We start from the raw sequence: 16374 nt of genomic DNA, 5'->3' as shown, positions 1-16374 counted from the left end.
AAGATTTAATAATCCAAATATGGAAGATTTGGACTAGTACAGAATTCTTTACAAAGCCAAGTACTTAAACAGAACGCCACAAGGACTTGCAATGCCTTGGAAGGCTGTGACCCCAATAACCATTCTAAAAAGGACTAAAGAATAGCCCAAAGTGAAAAACTTCACAGTGAAATACCATGTCTTCCACAATACCACGATTTTACTACTGAAAAGCATTTAATATATACGTATATATAGGTATGCTACATTCTCTTCAAAGATCTTAAAGCTAGTTGGAAAAGCAAAAACAAAGCAACTTTTATGAAAATATTTAAAGAAATAATGAAAATGGAATCCACAAACTTTCTAAGAATATGTATTAAACAGAGAGAAACTGCAACAAAACAATGTGCAAGTAAACAATTAATGTAAATAAACATCAAGAACATATAGCAAGTATTTCACAACTTTAAATAACCCAAATTGCAAACGTCATTTTTAGAAGGGTTAAAAATGAAGTATGGATTCATAGAGGGAATCCATTTGGAAATTTGTCACTGAAGTTGACCATTTAACAGCATTTTTAATTATTATTTGAGCTTCAATACAAAGTTTTAGGTGCAGACACACTACAACTACATGCTGAGCTGTTAAATACATACATTTGTGGTATACTTCACTGACTTTACTTCTAACACAAAGTAATTGCATTCAGTCTTTGTTACTAGTGTGTTATTAATGTTTGATGATGACACAGGCACCTCAAAGAATAGCTGCCAGGAGAACAGTCTGTTGGAAGTAAAACCTAATCCTTGTGTAGTAAAACTACCCTAAATCTACTGCTTTGTATTTGCAATCTTTAAAACTTGGAGATAAGTAGACTGGGATCATCCTGTTGGTGATGCTTCACAACATTTTAACAGACTAACATGTAGATTTATTTATTTATACTTTTTTGGCAAGGTATAGACTGATGATTCAGAGTATCAATACCAGGCAGAGGAAATCAGATGTAAGGAACACGTAAAAAGACAAGTACTTTGAAAAGAAGATATCATCTAGAGCATTTTGCTCTTGTTAAGAGTACAGAGAAGTTATGTTTCTACACAAGTAAAAGGACAGTCTAAACAATCATTTCCACACATTTGAGCAACAAAGTTCAACAATGTCACAAGTTCAGAGGCTTGCTAAACCTGAAGGCCATAAAGAATAATGTCAAAAAAGTACAGTTATGCCTCAGAGACGATTCCTTATATTTCATACATTTTCCATTTCCTAAGATCCAAACAACGGAGGGAAAGGGGCACAGAAATCACCCCCATCTGCACCTAACTTTTACTTGTAAACTGGCCGTTTCAAATTGGCCAGTGACAAGGAAACCAATACTGGACATTTCTGATGTTTAGAACAAAACAAACGACGAGATTTTCAGACTAAATCAAATATAAATGGCTGTGTTTAGTAGCTTAGTGATTTTAAGTCAAACAGCTAGTATTATAACTTCAATAGCTTGCATTGAAAAAAAAACACAAACATGATACAACATGAATATCAGCTGCATGGTATCATCAGATAAAGCATTTATAAGGACTCGTGTAAGAGACAGTCATGGAAACACTAAGTCACTTTTTTTTTTAATTAAAGAAAAGCTCTTGTATGAAGCTTACAGTTTTTTGGTTTCTTTAGTTGCTTTTTAACTGTTTTTGTTCTTTTTTTATTTTTTATTTTTAAGGTCCTTTCTTAATTAAATTGCAGAAAGTTCTGAAAACAGATGGGACCTTATATCATGATGTGGCCAACTTTATCACATGCATAGGAAGATTTTATTTGTATCAAACTAAAGAATAAAAGCATGAAGTTGTCAAGCCACTTCTCCTCCTTTGAAAAGTGTTTTTACATATTTTTGCTAGCTAACTATATTGTAAGTTGAAGGGTGAAAATTACCTTCCCATTTGTCACCATCAGATGCATTCTTCAGATCTAGACGTGGTATTTGGACACCCAGAGCTTCCTCAGAAACATAAACATCACCATCCCCTGACACCTCTGAATCAGTATTTGCATTAAGATCACAAGTCTTGCTACTTGAATCCTGTATTTAAATAACATAGAAAAAAATTATTCTTATTTAGCAACTGAAAAACAGGTAACTATTCAGGGCTATTTCCCACACTTCTGGAAATTCTGAAAAAGAATTTATTTCCTTACTCAAGTAAAGATGCTCCCATATTTCACAAACAAGCTTCTCCCCCCTCATCCTCTCCAACATTAGTCAAGTATTGGCATAATGAAATATTCCTTATATAACATGCAGAAGTATAAGCTTGCTCTCTTGCCAAAAGTTTCTGTGAAGCTAGGTGAAGAGATCTGATAAGGATTTTGCAAATCTTGTGGCAGGCCAACCAACATAACATAAATTAGGAAAAGCTAAAGTTATTTATTTTTAAAATATCTGCATTTAAAATAAGTTTATAAGATGTTGTGTATCTGTATATAAATGAAACGGTAAACTTACCAGAAGCATCTCTGAAGATTCTCTATCACTGCCACCAGCCAAAATACTATTTTGCCTAAAAACAAGACAGACATGGTTATCACTTTAAATACTTTCCATTCTTACACACAGCAGTCCAGTTTTAGCGGATATGCAATATATTTCTTTAAAGTGATCATTAAAATCCTAGGGACCAAACGCTACATTTTTTTGTTTCCTTCGTTTTGGGGACAGGGTTGGCTCTGTTATTTCCAACTGAAGCATGTGAACCTGGACTAATAGACTTGAAGCTGGAAATGAAAACAGCTCAAACCCTTATTCTCAAACAGGGAATAAGTACTTTGAAACAATTGAACAAACTGTACTTGAACTAAAACTTAAATCAGTGCTGAACTCAAACTGCAAATGAACTTGACAATTTTCTGGCTAATCACTATTACCAGCATTAATTCCAAAATCATTAAGAGTGATAGAGATTGCCAAAAAATATATATAATTAAATAACATTTTTCCTTCTATTTCTCTTGCCCAGAACATTGGGTTTCTGACAAAAAAGATATAAATCATAGGTTTGAACTTAAGTTTAAGCACATTAAGTTCCACTTCTTTTATATTATCATCATAAAAAGGCAACTCCATCTTGTCCTCTGTTTTCAGAGAAATTTTATGTTTAGTTTCCCCTCCCTTGTGCTATATACTGTGTTGTCACAAATTGCCAGTTTGGTACGCACATTCTCAAATCTGACAACATACATTCTGCCATTTCAGTGATAAATAAAAGATTCATACCTTTCACTATTATTTTCTCCATCAACATCTGCATCTTTATCACATCGCTTCAATAATACGTCTGCAGCCTGTTGGCAAAAAGCATGCTTAGAAAGATTTAAGAATGGCATTCTCAGCTGAAAACATTTCCATAATCACTTACCACAAAAAAGCCCTCAAGAACAGAAAGCACAAGTTTTTAGGCATAGGTGGAAATCCTACTATTTAACCATGCAATATTTTTTCCATTTAAGGTGAGGCCAGCAACCAGGCGTTTTATTCACTAGACCAACAGTGATCTTCTATCTTTGGACAAACCATGGTTAAGGTTTTAAAGTTATTGGTGCTGTTTTGTTTTTAAGGAAGAAACTAACGCTTTCAATACAGGTCGTCATAGCATGAGTTTGGGGGTAACTAGAGTCATGGTAGTCCTGCTCCCAAAGATAACTGAGTTAGATGCAGACTTGGGTTCAGCATTTATGAAATGAAAAAAGTCTGACAGACTTTCTAAAAGGAACTACTAATCCTCGTTGCTAAATAAAGCAGCAACAGAACTGGAAGGGTATGGAGAAATGCTGGTATTTCCACGACAGCATATCACAAAACAAGTTCAGATGAATTTACATAACCATTTTATGCATTAAAAGTTGGCACAGGAAGACTACTTTAAGTAGTCTTTTGGCTTTGATAAAGCCAAAGCCCAGCAACTGCTTTCCTTGAGAAGTGTTTTATCTAGGAGAATGTAAGTAATTTGAATTATAAAATATATCCTTCTTGAAAATGTCTGAATATAAAGAGAGTCACTCTGAGTTTAAACATACGTAACACTTGACAATTTTACATGGCTATATAACATTTGCCCTTATCAGGCCTAACTCCATTATTCTCTTCACATCTTCACGTTATTTCAGTCCTCATGCCAAGTTCCAATTCAGGAAAACAATTTCTAATTACAGGGCATTTCATACTCCAGCCGGTAATTTCCACCCTGGAGAGGCACATTTACTGTAGTTGCAGAAGCAGCTGCTTCTGTTTTCATTTCAGACCCAAAGGAAAGCTTACGTGTACAGAAGTTCATCTTCTGTTTCCTACAGTCCTATTTGCCCATCAGCAAAAAGCATATTTATACACAACCATTTAAGAATCACATTCTTCCTTCAGATTCTTAGCACAGTAAGGTACTTGTAACTCAGAAGTGAACATACTTCTGAAATATAATTCTCATAAGAAGTATAATTCTCATTTCTCAGCTGTTCTTTTACTGGAACTGCATCAAATTCAATGAAGAATGATCAATTTGAAATTTGTGTCGACTCCATCTACATTTGTATTTTTTGAGTTTTCATTTCTGGAGCTCAGCATATATTTTAAGTATGGAGTAATAGGGAAGCAAAGAGTTAGGAGTGAGCATGAGAAACCCACTCTTGAAGGTTTTCCTTGTCAAAAAGACCAAAAGCCTAGAACATACTACAAATAAAAGATGACTGAAGACCAACAGCCGGTCAAAAAACGCAGATGGTAGAAATATGCCACTGTACCCTGTACTTTCAGCACAGTTCTTGCAAACACAGTATTCACCTAGATTGAATAAAATATTACTTAATTCTAATATCACGTTTGGGGCACTTTGCCCCATAGGATACCAATCCAATGAAGATTTTACAAGACCTGGCATTAATGCATCAAAAAAGAATCTGGACAATCAATACATCCTGTAAAATTTAAATTTATAGAATATAACTTTATGGAACTTCTTATGACAGATTTTTTTTCAAGTAAGTGAGGAAGAATAGAATTGTTTTTTTCATTAGAATTGCTTATTTAACAGCTGCATATGTACCATTTCATACAAGTGGTAGTAACTGTATTCTCTCAAGGCTTTCTTGTTTCTTTTTCAGTGATGTATATTACAGCATTGCCTGCCCACATAAAAGCACCCTGAATGAGAGACTGATGTCTGACTGTAATTTCTTTCATTTTCTTTTGCTTAACACTACATGTTTAAAAACTCCTAGCATGCGTACCAGGATGGAGGGACACAAGCTATCAGCACAGCACGAGTCAGGTACACCAGCAGATAGGTTTAAGTACCAGAATCTCTTTCAAGTAGACAGGAGATGAAGATGTGTTGAGAAGAACAGGACAACTATCCCTATTGCAGAAAACAACAACTGTGGAAACAGTGAGAAAAGGCTGAGAAACAAGCTTCTTATGGAAGCATTTTTTCTTTTCAGTAGGCCAGTTATAAAACCATACTCTCCCTATAAAATTCTCATACTAACATTTTCCCACTGTTTATCACAGCAAAAGGCACAACTGTGGGCTACACTACAGTCATAGCTCTAGATCCTTTTCTCCTCACAAAGCCTTTATTAACACCGATGCTATTCTAACTAGTGTATCAGCAACATAGCACTGACTTACCTTTACCTGAGCAGAAGGAAGGGCCAGCACCTGTGAAAGAGAAAAACCCTTAGTCAGGGTCCAAGCAAGCTGCACAAAAAAACATAAAAATTTCTCTGCATGTCTACAAAGTGTGTACAGCAGAAAAGGCAATTAACTGCACAAAGCAACAGAACCACGTAAAGCTGCATTAGAGCTATTAGGAAGAGTCAGATCGCTAAAGTGCTTTGCTTAAGTTGCTGCAATTTACAATTTTCATATACAGGAAGCTCCTCCTCTCACCTGAACACTTTCTTCTTCCTTGGTTACAGTATCGTGTTTCATAGCTTCACTGTCTAAATCCCTGCTAACCAATACTTCAGAGCAGCCTCCTGCGTTCTCACTGCTACCACTGTCATTATCTTCAATAACATCATTCCTAAAAAGAGAAACAGAAAGAATTAGCAGCCTGCTCTTCAACCTTTAAGAGAAAAAAAATCCTTTAAGAGTATCAAATGTTGTTTTTTCCTCTTGATAAAATTATTCTGACTAAAGACACTGGCAATACATACAATTTCAATCACCTGTTGTAAACAAAATTATTTATGTAGTTTATACACACTTCTGAGGTTTTCTGTAACAGTATGATAGATATATACTAAATTCTCTGATTCTCCTATTAAGGGTCATGCATAGATCCCTCGCTATGCTGACCTAATGAATGCAATGACATATTGAAACTACCACAACTAAATGAAGTTGCTTTGCTGTGACTACACTCCTCTCAAACTAATTTAAAGCTAGTATCAGGATGTTCCCCTCACTGAGAAACCCTGTTATTTCTAACATTTTATCTTCCTAGTAATTAAGGCCTGTAACAGTATTCGCAAATTAAAACTACTTATACCATGAGTATGTCTGTCCACATATCCTTTATAAGCCAGCATAACAGTTACCACATGATATTGTAATTCATCACAAGCCTTTGACTTCTTTGCCTTTCTCCTCCTCTCACAAAGAACTCCAAACTACTTTTAAAAAAGCATCTCTTCTATCGGGTGTCTAGATACTAAACAGGATACTTTGTAACTTTAATTTTATTTTATTTTTCCTAATTTCTGCAGTTATTGTGTTATTCCTAGAAAATTTACATGTGATCACTGTGGATTTTAGTTTAGTTTTTCTGTTTAGCTGTATATCTGCCTTGTGCATAGGCTGTTGACTGCACTGCTTTAAAGAACCCAGATAACCTCTTTCAAGAACACTATCATGTATCATCTATTACGGTTAATCCGCAATGGAACGATGATCAGAAGCATTTGAACTAGTCACCATGCCAGAAGAGTATATTAGTTTCAAACCTGCAGCGATGCACTTTTAGCTTCTGCTTCTGTGAAGCCAGCCAGACTTAAAAGCGCTTATGCTGCAACTGAAGAAATTCAGCTACAAGAGATCTATCAGTGTTTATCCACTTACTTTTAATTCTCTTCAAATAAATTAACACTGGAACTCAAGTTATAATTGGACATTTATCTGCACTGATTATTTTTTTACAATCACTTGCTAACTTTAGCCCGAACTATTGTCACAGATAAGACTCCTAATCAACAGTTGAGACAGAACATTTAGAAAATATTTCAGTCTCTCAATACTTCACAATGTTTCAGGCTCTGAGCCACAAAGGATCTTGCATACCAAAATCCTTTGGAGTTTGGGAATTATTCATGATTATTTATTTATACTTAATAAACACAGAAGGCACCAGCTTCTCAGTGCTGCCAGGGCAATTGCTATACCCATAACCTAGTACAATTTATAATAAAAGCTAATCAAACAAGACTGAAGTCCTACACAAATAGACCTACAGTGTTTGTTCTACCTGTTGTTAACTGTTTTGTTGACACTGCCAGCCCAAGTAGTACAATAGCTATGTTGATGTGGAATGATATAGTAAAGAAAGTGAAATAGAACCTACCATAGCTTTTTTACATGGTAAAACTGAGTCACAAGTAATATAGGTGAGATAAAGTGATACATAAAAGTGAGATAATGGGGTAAATTTAAGCTCTTGTGCTACTCACACAGAAATCAGCAGTGAAGCAGATATGGTTCATTTCCAACATTCATAGCTATATTATAAGATCAACAAAATATTTGCTTCAAGAGCTGTTCATTACTTACAATTGATATAAGCTAATTTGACATAAAATGCAAGAAATTTTTAAGTTAATAGCAAAAGTCGTAACTTTTGCTTTGGGTTGAGGTAGACTGGGGTAGCTTGGTTTGGAAAAGCTAAGAAGTATAACCCCATACAATTCAGGACAGATTCAAAAACTCTTACTGGTTGTTAGATCCTTCCTCGTCCCCGCTGGGATTTTTTGCTTCACTGTTACAGCCCAGTCTGTGTTGCTGTATATGTTTAAGATCGTTATCTAAGCTGCTCTGCAGGTCGAAAAGGTGCTGTTCCACAGCTGCTCTAATTGTTCGCTCTAAAATGCTAAAAGGAAAAAAGAAGCCAAAAAATTCATATTAAGAATCCTCTGTTGCATTGATCAGCTATGCAGAAAGGTAAAAATACCAAGTCATACACATAACAGGAAGAGACCTTAAAGATCATCTAGATCCAACCCCTATAGCATGAAATAAGACTTGCACAGAAAGTATTATGAAGTCTGTTAAGAGTATTTTAAGAGTAACCAACACATTACAATGACTATGGTAAGCAAGCTAAAACCTACACACCAGGAGATCCAAAACCTTCTAAAGCCTAATATTGTAAGTATGTGACAGTAAAATCCTGTGTCTATGGCAGGTTGGAGTCAACCCCGGAGCAGGTACCATTTCAGCAGAGCTGGCTGCAGTGCCGCCTGAACAGGGCTGTAATTGTGAAAGGCAAAATCCAAGAAACAGTGGAGACAATGAACAAGTAACTGATGATGGACACAGAGCACACCCAAAGGTGTGTCAAATGAACATCAGTCTTTACAAAATAAATGAGTAGGCTGTTGAGTGCTTCTTAAGCATCTCATTCAAAAAAAAAAAAAAAAAAAAGTTAGGCCTGTAAAACTGTTTTAATTTTTCTCCACATTTGTATATGCAATTCCTCTGAACTGCACTATTAACAACTAGAAGTGGTACTAAAAATACACTGGTTATAATTTTAACCTGTTAAAATCTGTTTTAATATTTTTTTTTGAGTCAAACACCTGTGAAGTATCTAAGCACAAAACCAGACACGTTTTCAAATCTCACTTCTACCATACTGGGCTCTCACACTTCTGCAGTCAACAACACTGACACACGTTAGGTTTTTTTCTGCATTAAGTTCCATAAGTGAAATATTTCACACTGGAATATGTCTCATTTATCAAATGTAGTGCATTTCTTTTTGTCTAATAACAGTTCACAAATTTTACAATGTCATTGTACTTACTCTGCAGAGGCTGGCAAGATACTTATGGGAGAGATATGAGCACTGCAATAAAGAATAAATAAGTTAGTGTAATGCAAAAAATCACCACACTAAATAAAATTCTTGAAGACAGCAGAATGCACCTTAGAAAATACTAAAACATCTAGTGAAGCTAATAAAAATAAATATGGAAGAAAACAAACAATAATTTGCAGCCCCCTTAAAATTTCTCCAACAAAATAAAAAATAATTCCATCATAAGACAAAGTTGTATAAGTAGCATCGCAGGTTTCTGTCCCTCAAGAGCCAATACTCGGTATATTATGAAGCTGTAAGCTCTCAGAGGTATGGTCTTTCCCATGGGAAATACTAATCACTTAGTCTCAAAAGACTTCCTGACACCTTGCTTAAGAATGCAGATTTTAACCTTGCTGCCTAAAGCAAGTTCCAAATTACTTTGCTTTCCTCCACTGTTGGAAGTTCACAGAGATCTTCCCCTGCCTGTCAGATTGCTGCGTAATTTTATTCTGCAGTGTTTAAAAGGTCGGCAGCATTCTCCAAGGACAATTACATTTCAAGTCCAAGGCAGGTATTCTCCAGAGGTTTTGAGACATGGTATAGCCACTTGTAAAGCACTTAGGAATCTCCCAGCACAAGACACTTCAGTCTAGAATATTAAACTATTGAGGAAGGAAATAAAAAAAGTAACTAGTAAGTTAACTCAAGCACATGTTCTCCCTCTCCAATTTTCCCTTAATATGATCAAAATTCTCTTATTGTAAACGTAACACTTAAGTTTTAGTCAAAGTGATGATAAATATGCTAATGTCAAAATAACATGACAAATGCACAGTAACTGACAGTGAGTTGCACCTTACATGTCTCATTCAGGAAAACACATAGAAACCTCATTTCAACGTGGGATGTAAACTAATGCTTTTCCTTCCTATATCTACACCTAAGCTCAAAAAGCTGAAAAAGGATTATTTTAATCTACTCTTTACCATGCAGCAATACTGCTGGCAGCCAAAGTAGTTTTTAAAAATGCTTTTCATGAATACATTAAGTAAACCGAGAAATATAAAGGAGTAGAGGGATATCGCAGCCTCACTAGAGAAGTCAACAGGTACTTCTGCAAGATGGTTCTGGCTGGTAACAGCCCTGCTTGTGCTCAAAAAATTATTTAACAGTCTCTCTGCTTACCTAAGAATAATTTTAATACAGCGAGGAGCATCTTGTTTAGATCTTATCAAGTGTATTAGTAGTTTTATATCCACCACTAAAGAAGTAAAATAATGAGATCACCTGAAGCAGACTTGCTGTTTCTTCTTCCTTTAAATAGATGCAACAAGCCACAATGGACTTTCCTTATCAGGTAGTGTTTAATTGAAAGTAGTTAAAATATTTGAACACAATAAGGCATTTTTTTTCTTAGGCATCTTGTAGCTAACAGTGATGTGCACTGTATTTAAACACCATCACAACCAAGCCGGTGCTCACAGAATTTTTAAGGGACACATTTCTGAATCCAGCTCATTTTAAGATTCTGGTGTTTGTTTTTCAGGCTGAGGGGGAGACAACACATGTCTATTCCAAACACTGTGACAATAAAGTCACCTCTGAAGTCCTGTTCCACAACAGACATTGCCACATAGCTTTGGAAAAATGGAATACCTGTTGTAGAAGCTAGATCTTGTAACCACTAATTTCAAAGCTGCTGGATCACCTGAGCAGGTCTGAATACACCAGCATTTCTGCCTTCTTTCAAACAGTAACAGAAGTAAATATCCTGAGTTGTGTACCTCACCCTTTTTCACTGATATATCTGTGATCAGAAGTTCTGCATAGCCCTACTGCTTGTGCAAAGTGTTCAAGTCTTCTGATAAACAACTTTTGCTTTGACACTACTTGAAATAAAAAAACATACAAAGCTGTCAATAAGATCAGCCCCATGAACAAGATAAGAAAGAAGCACGAGCAAAATCTCAGAAAAAAATAATGAGATTTCAAAACAAGAAAAATGTACTTTTAAGTATCTGGTCTTGATGTTTTTAATGAGTTCTACAAGAGCTGCATTGTAAAATGTATGGTTACTTTCAGAAAGTTCGAATATGTAATTGTATACATTAAAATCAGTTTACTATTCAAACAGGAATTCCTAGGGCAAATAGGAGGAAAAAGAGAGGCAATCAGAGCACAAAGCACTGCAACACTAGATGTAAAAGAGCAAAAAGAAAAAAAAAAAAAAAATCAGTCAAGGGCACAAGTACAAACACTATTTATAGGAAACTGATGGCCTGGAATCCTTTTATTCTATCACTTGAGACAATGAGGAACTGTGTCAAGAGTGGGGAGAATCAAGCTCATCTCCAAAGAATCCAAAAGATTCCAGATAGGACTCACAACAAAAATTTTCCATCTTACTGCATAACCTTCAGCCCCCCAGCGGAGGACTGTTCATCAATGCTTTTAGTAAACACCTTCAGATGCATTAGAAGTACTCAGCAAAAGATGTGCACAAGTCAGCAGTATTCCAAAGCCCGAACAATCCTCTTACTACGCAAAGAATATCTTACGTCTTCCACTAATCACTTTAGCAATTAAGCACTTTTTGAAAGAAACGTGTCTATCGCTCTTAGGTGAAAACATTTCAACTTCCAAACCAACACACCACAGTTCCAGAATGCTTATTTAAAAGCCGTAATTTATACTGCTACAGTCGTAACGCAGCATGACACAGCAAGACACACAAAGGTAAACATCTTTGTTTCATAATGCTAACCCACTCCTGAGAATCCCTTTTGCTCCTTCTCCCTACCCATAAAAAGTCCCGGTAAATATCCTGAGATAGAAAAACACATTAACTAGATAAAACATTTCAAAGTTTTTCTTGCTAATTTACTGGCTGTACACTTATCCTTATTTCTCATTGAAAACAAAAGCAATCGTGACAGTATTTCATTTCATGAAATCCCCAAAATACATTAATCTCATGTCACTTTTAAGTTAAAAAGTCTTATTTCCTATCAAGGCAACGTTTTTCTTTTGTATATTTACCTGTGCAGCAGAACTTTACAGGCCATTCTGATTATTTTTGCTATCCCAAATGAGCACTTCATGTAAAAATGTTTCATCTGAGAAACAGCAAAGCGGGCTGGTGGCTGCTGGTTATGCATGCTGCTTGCTCGGCTCCGATGGCTGCGTGTCAGACAGCACTTCTGGAGTGCTGCACTAAACCCTGCAGTCTAAATAGAAATAGACTGCAACATGAGGTCACTCCTGACAATAAGCTGCCCAATCAACACTTGAAAGCTTTTCGAACATGTTGTTCACAGATTTTCCAGGATGGAAACAGGGACAAGTATTTGGATGTTAAAGAGAGAGCTAAACAAAAGCAGTAATTTATTTTCTAGTAATTCAGGCACTTGTTATAGTTGGTTAGCATTACTATCCGGAATTCGTGTTACTTTGAAACTGTTATCTCTTCTCTCTCACTGCCCAAGCTAATTAAGACAAAAAAAGGATAAAACCCCACAAGGAGCAAGGACCTCACCCTTGTCATTGAGTTATTATGGGGGGATAAAAGCAAACTGCTCACTGAGCTTACCACTTCCATATCTCACCTCGTATACATAGGATTCTGAAATGCCCAAAGAACATTTAAAGGGAGTTTTACTTTAGGCTTGTGACTGACAATATTTGAGATAAATGTGAAAAGTAAAGCAAATGCTATTTGACAAAGAGCTGTGAAGGGAAAAAAAATCAGAATACTGACAGATAAGGACTCTGAAGCAATTACTACAACAGCACACCTTAAAGTCAGCTGCAATGCTTAGTAATTCTTTTCTATGGAAGTCAGGAGGGCAGAACTGACAGAGCCATGCTGAAAAGGCTCCTGATAACAGAGAACACGTTTCCTTCACGTACACAATGTCAGCTCGTGCAAGAAACGCTCCCTGACTGCAGAACAGACTGATCACTCACAGACTGAAAGATCACTCAACAGGTTTAAATACCCTTCTCAAACAGTCACTAAATCAAACTGCATTAATGATTAGCCGTATTCTCACCTCACCTCTCACACTCCAAGTCAAAATAGCCCCATGCAGTGCAGGAAGGTCATATGGTTTAGAAAGAACAAGCAGAACGAGGAGAGAAAAAAAGGTATTGAGCAAAACTTTAAGTGATAGTTCAGGTAACTAAATGGAAGGTCATATGCCCTATCAGATGAACCAAAGTCATCCACCATTAACATGACACACAACCTCAGTCTTCTTTTCTTTCTCTCCATAAAGAGAGCAAAGATATACAGAAACTTGGTTCTCAAAGCCCAGTAACAGCAAGAGAACTGGTTCAACATGACTCTTAGAATTCCTTAAGACTTCTCTTTTCTTTACAAACTGCTGCAGGCCCTAGGCGAAGACAAGCATCCCAATAAATCCACATTAACATTAGTTTATTTTTAAAAATCAAGGAAATAAAGTGCAAAAAAAGCCATTAAAGGAACAATGAAAAGTTTTATGTTTCCAAAAATATTTGCAATATTTACAGTAGTTAGAAGTTTAAAAAAGGATACTTCGTTCAGCCTGTAATTATTATTTGTAATGTTTAGTGCAATTATTCTAGTTTTACAGTCAAAATTGTCTTTATTCTTCTATAGTATTCTTCCTTATCCTTCCCCACAAAATATGCAAAATGCCAACCATAATTAATGCCTATTAATTTTTAATTAACCCTAAACATCATGTAAAATGATTTTCTCTTCAGGCTATTAAATTTAAACTTTTACACATGTTGAGTTTGTCACTACTGCTGCATTTGCACATTCCGCAAGCACCAAAGGAACTATAAACAGTAGAATTGCTTAAAAACTTCAACTGGAACAAGGAACTTCTGCTGAATTCCAGTTTAATGAAGGTTTTTTTGTTTGTTTGAATTCAAGTCAAGCTAAAATTAAGCAGCTGCCATACTGCCAAGGATATAATTAAAATACTATTTCACTTGCAAAACAACAGAAGAATGTTTTTTTCATTATTTTACATTGTACTAATTCCTGCAACGAGGTAGAAGGAAGTGTGAAGCAAAGCAACTAAACAGATTTCAACCTGAAATCCATGCCATCTTAAGACCTGTCAGTCTTAGGCACTATACCTACTCCTGAATCTCTACTCCCTGCATTTGGCTGCTTTTAGTTGCCCTTCTCTTAGATTCCTCCTCACCCTTCCCTACAAGTTGCTACACATCCATACTGAAATACGTGCTGTAGAAGGGAAAAAGTAAAATTCCATTCATCAAATGTCAACTCTAAGTAAAGCAGACCAAAAAAACCTGTGTACTACAAGCAAATAAAATATGAGCCTATGTATTACAAGCAAGCACAAATAAGCTCTCAGACAAGTACGATTTTAAGTTTATGCATCACCTTTAATGAGGACACCTTAATTAAAAGCTGACTCCCACTCTAATACTCCTGCCTGTATTAGACTTTGCAGCTTCCAAGCTTGCTCACAGCTCTTTACCAGCATAGCCTATCCAAACACAGCCCTTTCCAGGGTCAGGCTCTTCAGCAGGTAATACAGGTCTCCCAGCTTCAGCAGCAGTTACACCCTTTTAGATAACATGGGACCTTGCCTTTCTATGCTTTTTTCTAAAAACCTTTTTCTAAAAATCAGTTAACAAATTAAACCTCAGCTTGTGCATAAGTGTTAGTCGTGTCACTGATACTGATATGACAAAGGAACAGCATCCCTGAGTTAAATTTAGCTAGCAGAGTTTAAATTAACTGAAAAAATGCTCAGGTGTTTTACAAATGTATGAAAAGTCAACTTTTATAACACTGTACTTGAATGGGGCATCCAAAGTCGTCTTCTCAATTCAGATTAAGATTTTCTGGATCCTCAAATGAAGTTTTCTGCAGTTGCAAGTAACCCCTTCTATGAAATCACATTTAACCTCTACAAAGGCCACCTTTAAACTGCTCAAAATTTCCTCTGCATTACGCCTACCAATAGGGCCATTCCAGAACCTTATTCCCCTAAATTCCATGGTAAAATTCTTAACAGTCACTATTAGCTCTCCACAAACATAGTTCTATTTGTCCTATCTTGATCCCCTTCGGCCCTCATGATTCTTCTTTCTAGAATATTTTCAGGATGTAATCACACCTACAGAGACTTCATTATAATTGTTTATGAAATATATTCTACATACTACAGTAAAATACGAAAGCACTTCCATTTAACACTTGACAAAACCTAGCATCAGAAAGAAAAAAACTGACATGGATAAACAACTGTTCATGGGTTCAGAAATGAATTAGGGTCGTGTAAGGACACTTACGCCCATTAGCTTGCGACAAGAAATAACCCTCATGTTTCTTATTGGAAGGGAGTAGGAAGAAAGGGAGCGGTGGAAAGATGGCATAGAACGGTTTGTATCTACTAATATACAGATTCTTTGTTAAGTGGTATTTAAAAAACAAATTCTGTAGCAGAAACACAATTTCACTAAAATATGGTCTTCCCCCCCTTTCTCTGCATAAATCATCACACTTAATTCAAACTGACTTTTACAGGCCTTCTACTGAATTCGGGAGGAGTTATTTTATTCCACACTTTACTACCACGAGAACTGCACCTACTTTTTAAGCTTTTGAGGTATATTTCAGTGTCTACAAACGTAAGTCTGACAGCTTCACTCTCACACACAGACTATATTCTGTATTTTAAACCCAAACTCCAAGGCAGAAACAAGTTACCTTGTTGATGGTGTAACGCTCCTGGAATCCGAGATACTCCCTGTCATATCTAGATGCACCACAGCTGGCCTTTCAACAGGTTTCTCTGTGCCATCTTCGGGAAGTTCTTCTGACTGCTCAAGCTTTACATCTTCCTCCTCTTCTAAGAGATCATTTATCTGTACAAAGATTTATTCACAGTTAATGGCTCTTTTAAGAGGTCCAAAGAATTATAAGAACATGTGAGATACAAAAAAAAAATCTTATTTATAAAAGGAGAAAATTCTTCAATTTCAGAAAAATCAGGAACACTATGCCTCTTTTATGCAAAACATACGTTCTACATCAAAAAAAAAATGTTAGACAAAAACTAAAGAGAGAAGTGCCTTTAATGCAGTAAATGAACACAAGCAGAACCAAGAAACAACAAAACCCTGGCCACACATAAGTCACGTGGCACAGAACCTTTCTTCTGCTACCGAAAAACAGGGACTGATAATTCTCCTCTTATTTGTATGTAAGAAGCATTTTCAAGCCCTTTTATGGAAGCCAGTACAGAAGTCCAAAAACCCAAACTTTGAAGTAGTAAATTAATATTTATGA

The 16374-nt window shown here is 36.0% G+C and overlaps 1 protein-coding gene across 6 annotated transcripts in view; it reads right to left on the bottom strand.

The window, feature by feature from the left end:
• The window catches only part of FAM13B (family with sequence similarity 13 member B), a 59188-nt gene that overhangs the window by 13339 nt on the left and 29475 nt on the right, over positions 1 to 16374 (bottom strand). For all 6 annotated transcript variants that reach the window (XM_035338402.1, XM_035338405.1, XM_035338399.1 and 3 more), the window contains 8 exons: positions 15793 to 15950; positions 9057 to 9098; positions 7965 to 8120; positions 5927 to 6062; positions 5666 to 5695; positions 3263 to 3330; positions 2495 to 2549; positions 1924 to 2071 (listed from right to left, as the gene is read on the bottom strand). In XM_035338402.1, coding sequence (XP_035194293.1) covers positions 1924 to 2071; positions 2495 to 2549; positions 3263 to 3330; positions 5666 to 5695; positions 5927 to 6062; positions 7965 to 8120; positions 9057 to 9098; positions 15793 to 15950 — 793 coding nt within the window. The remainder of the gene's footprint in view (positions 1 to 1923; positions 2072 to 2494; positions 2550 to 3262; positions 3331 to 5665; positions 5696 to 5926; positions 6063 to 7964; positions 8121 to 9056; positions 9099 to 15792; positions 15951 to 16374) is intronic.

The sequence above is a fragment of the Oxyura jamaicensis genome, chromosome 13, assembly GCF_011077185.1.
Source record: "Oxyura jamaicensis isolate SHBP4307 breed ruddy duck chromosome 13, BPBGC_Ojam_1.0, whole genome shotgun sequence".
Classification (NCBI taxonomy): domain Eukaryota; kingdom Metazoa; phylum Chordata; class Aves; order Anseriformes; family Anatidae; genus Oxyura; species Oxyura jamaicensis.
This window is presented reverse-complemented; position numbering and strand designations above follow the sequence as displayed.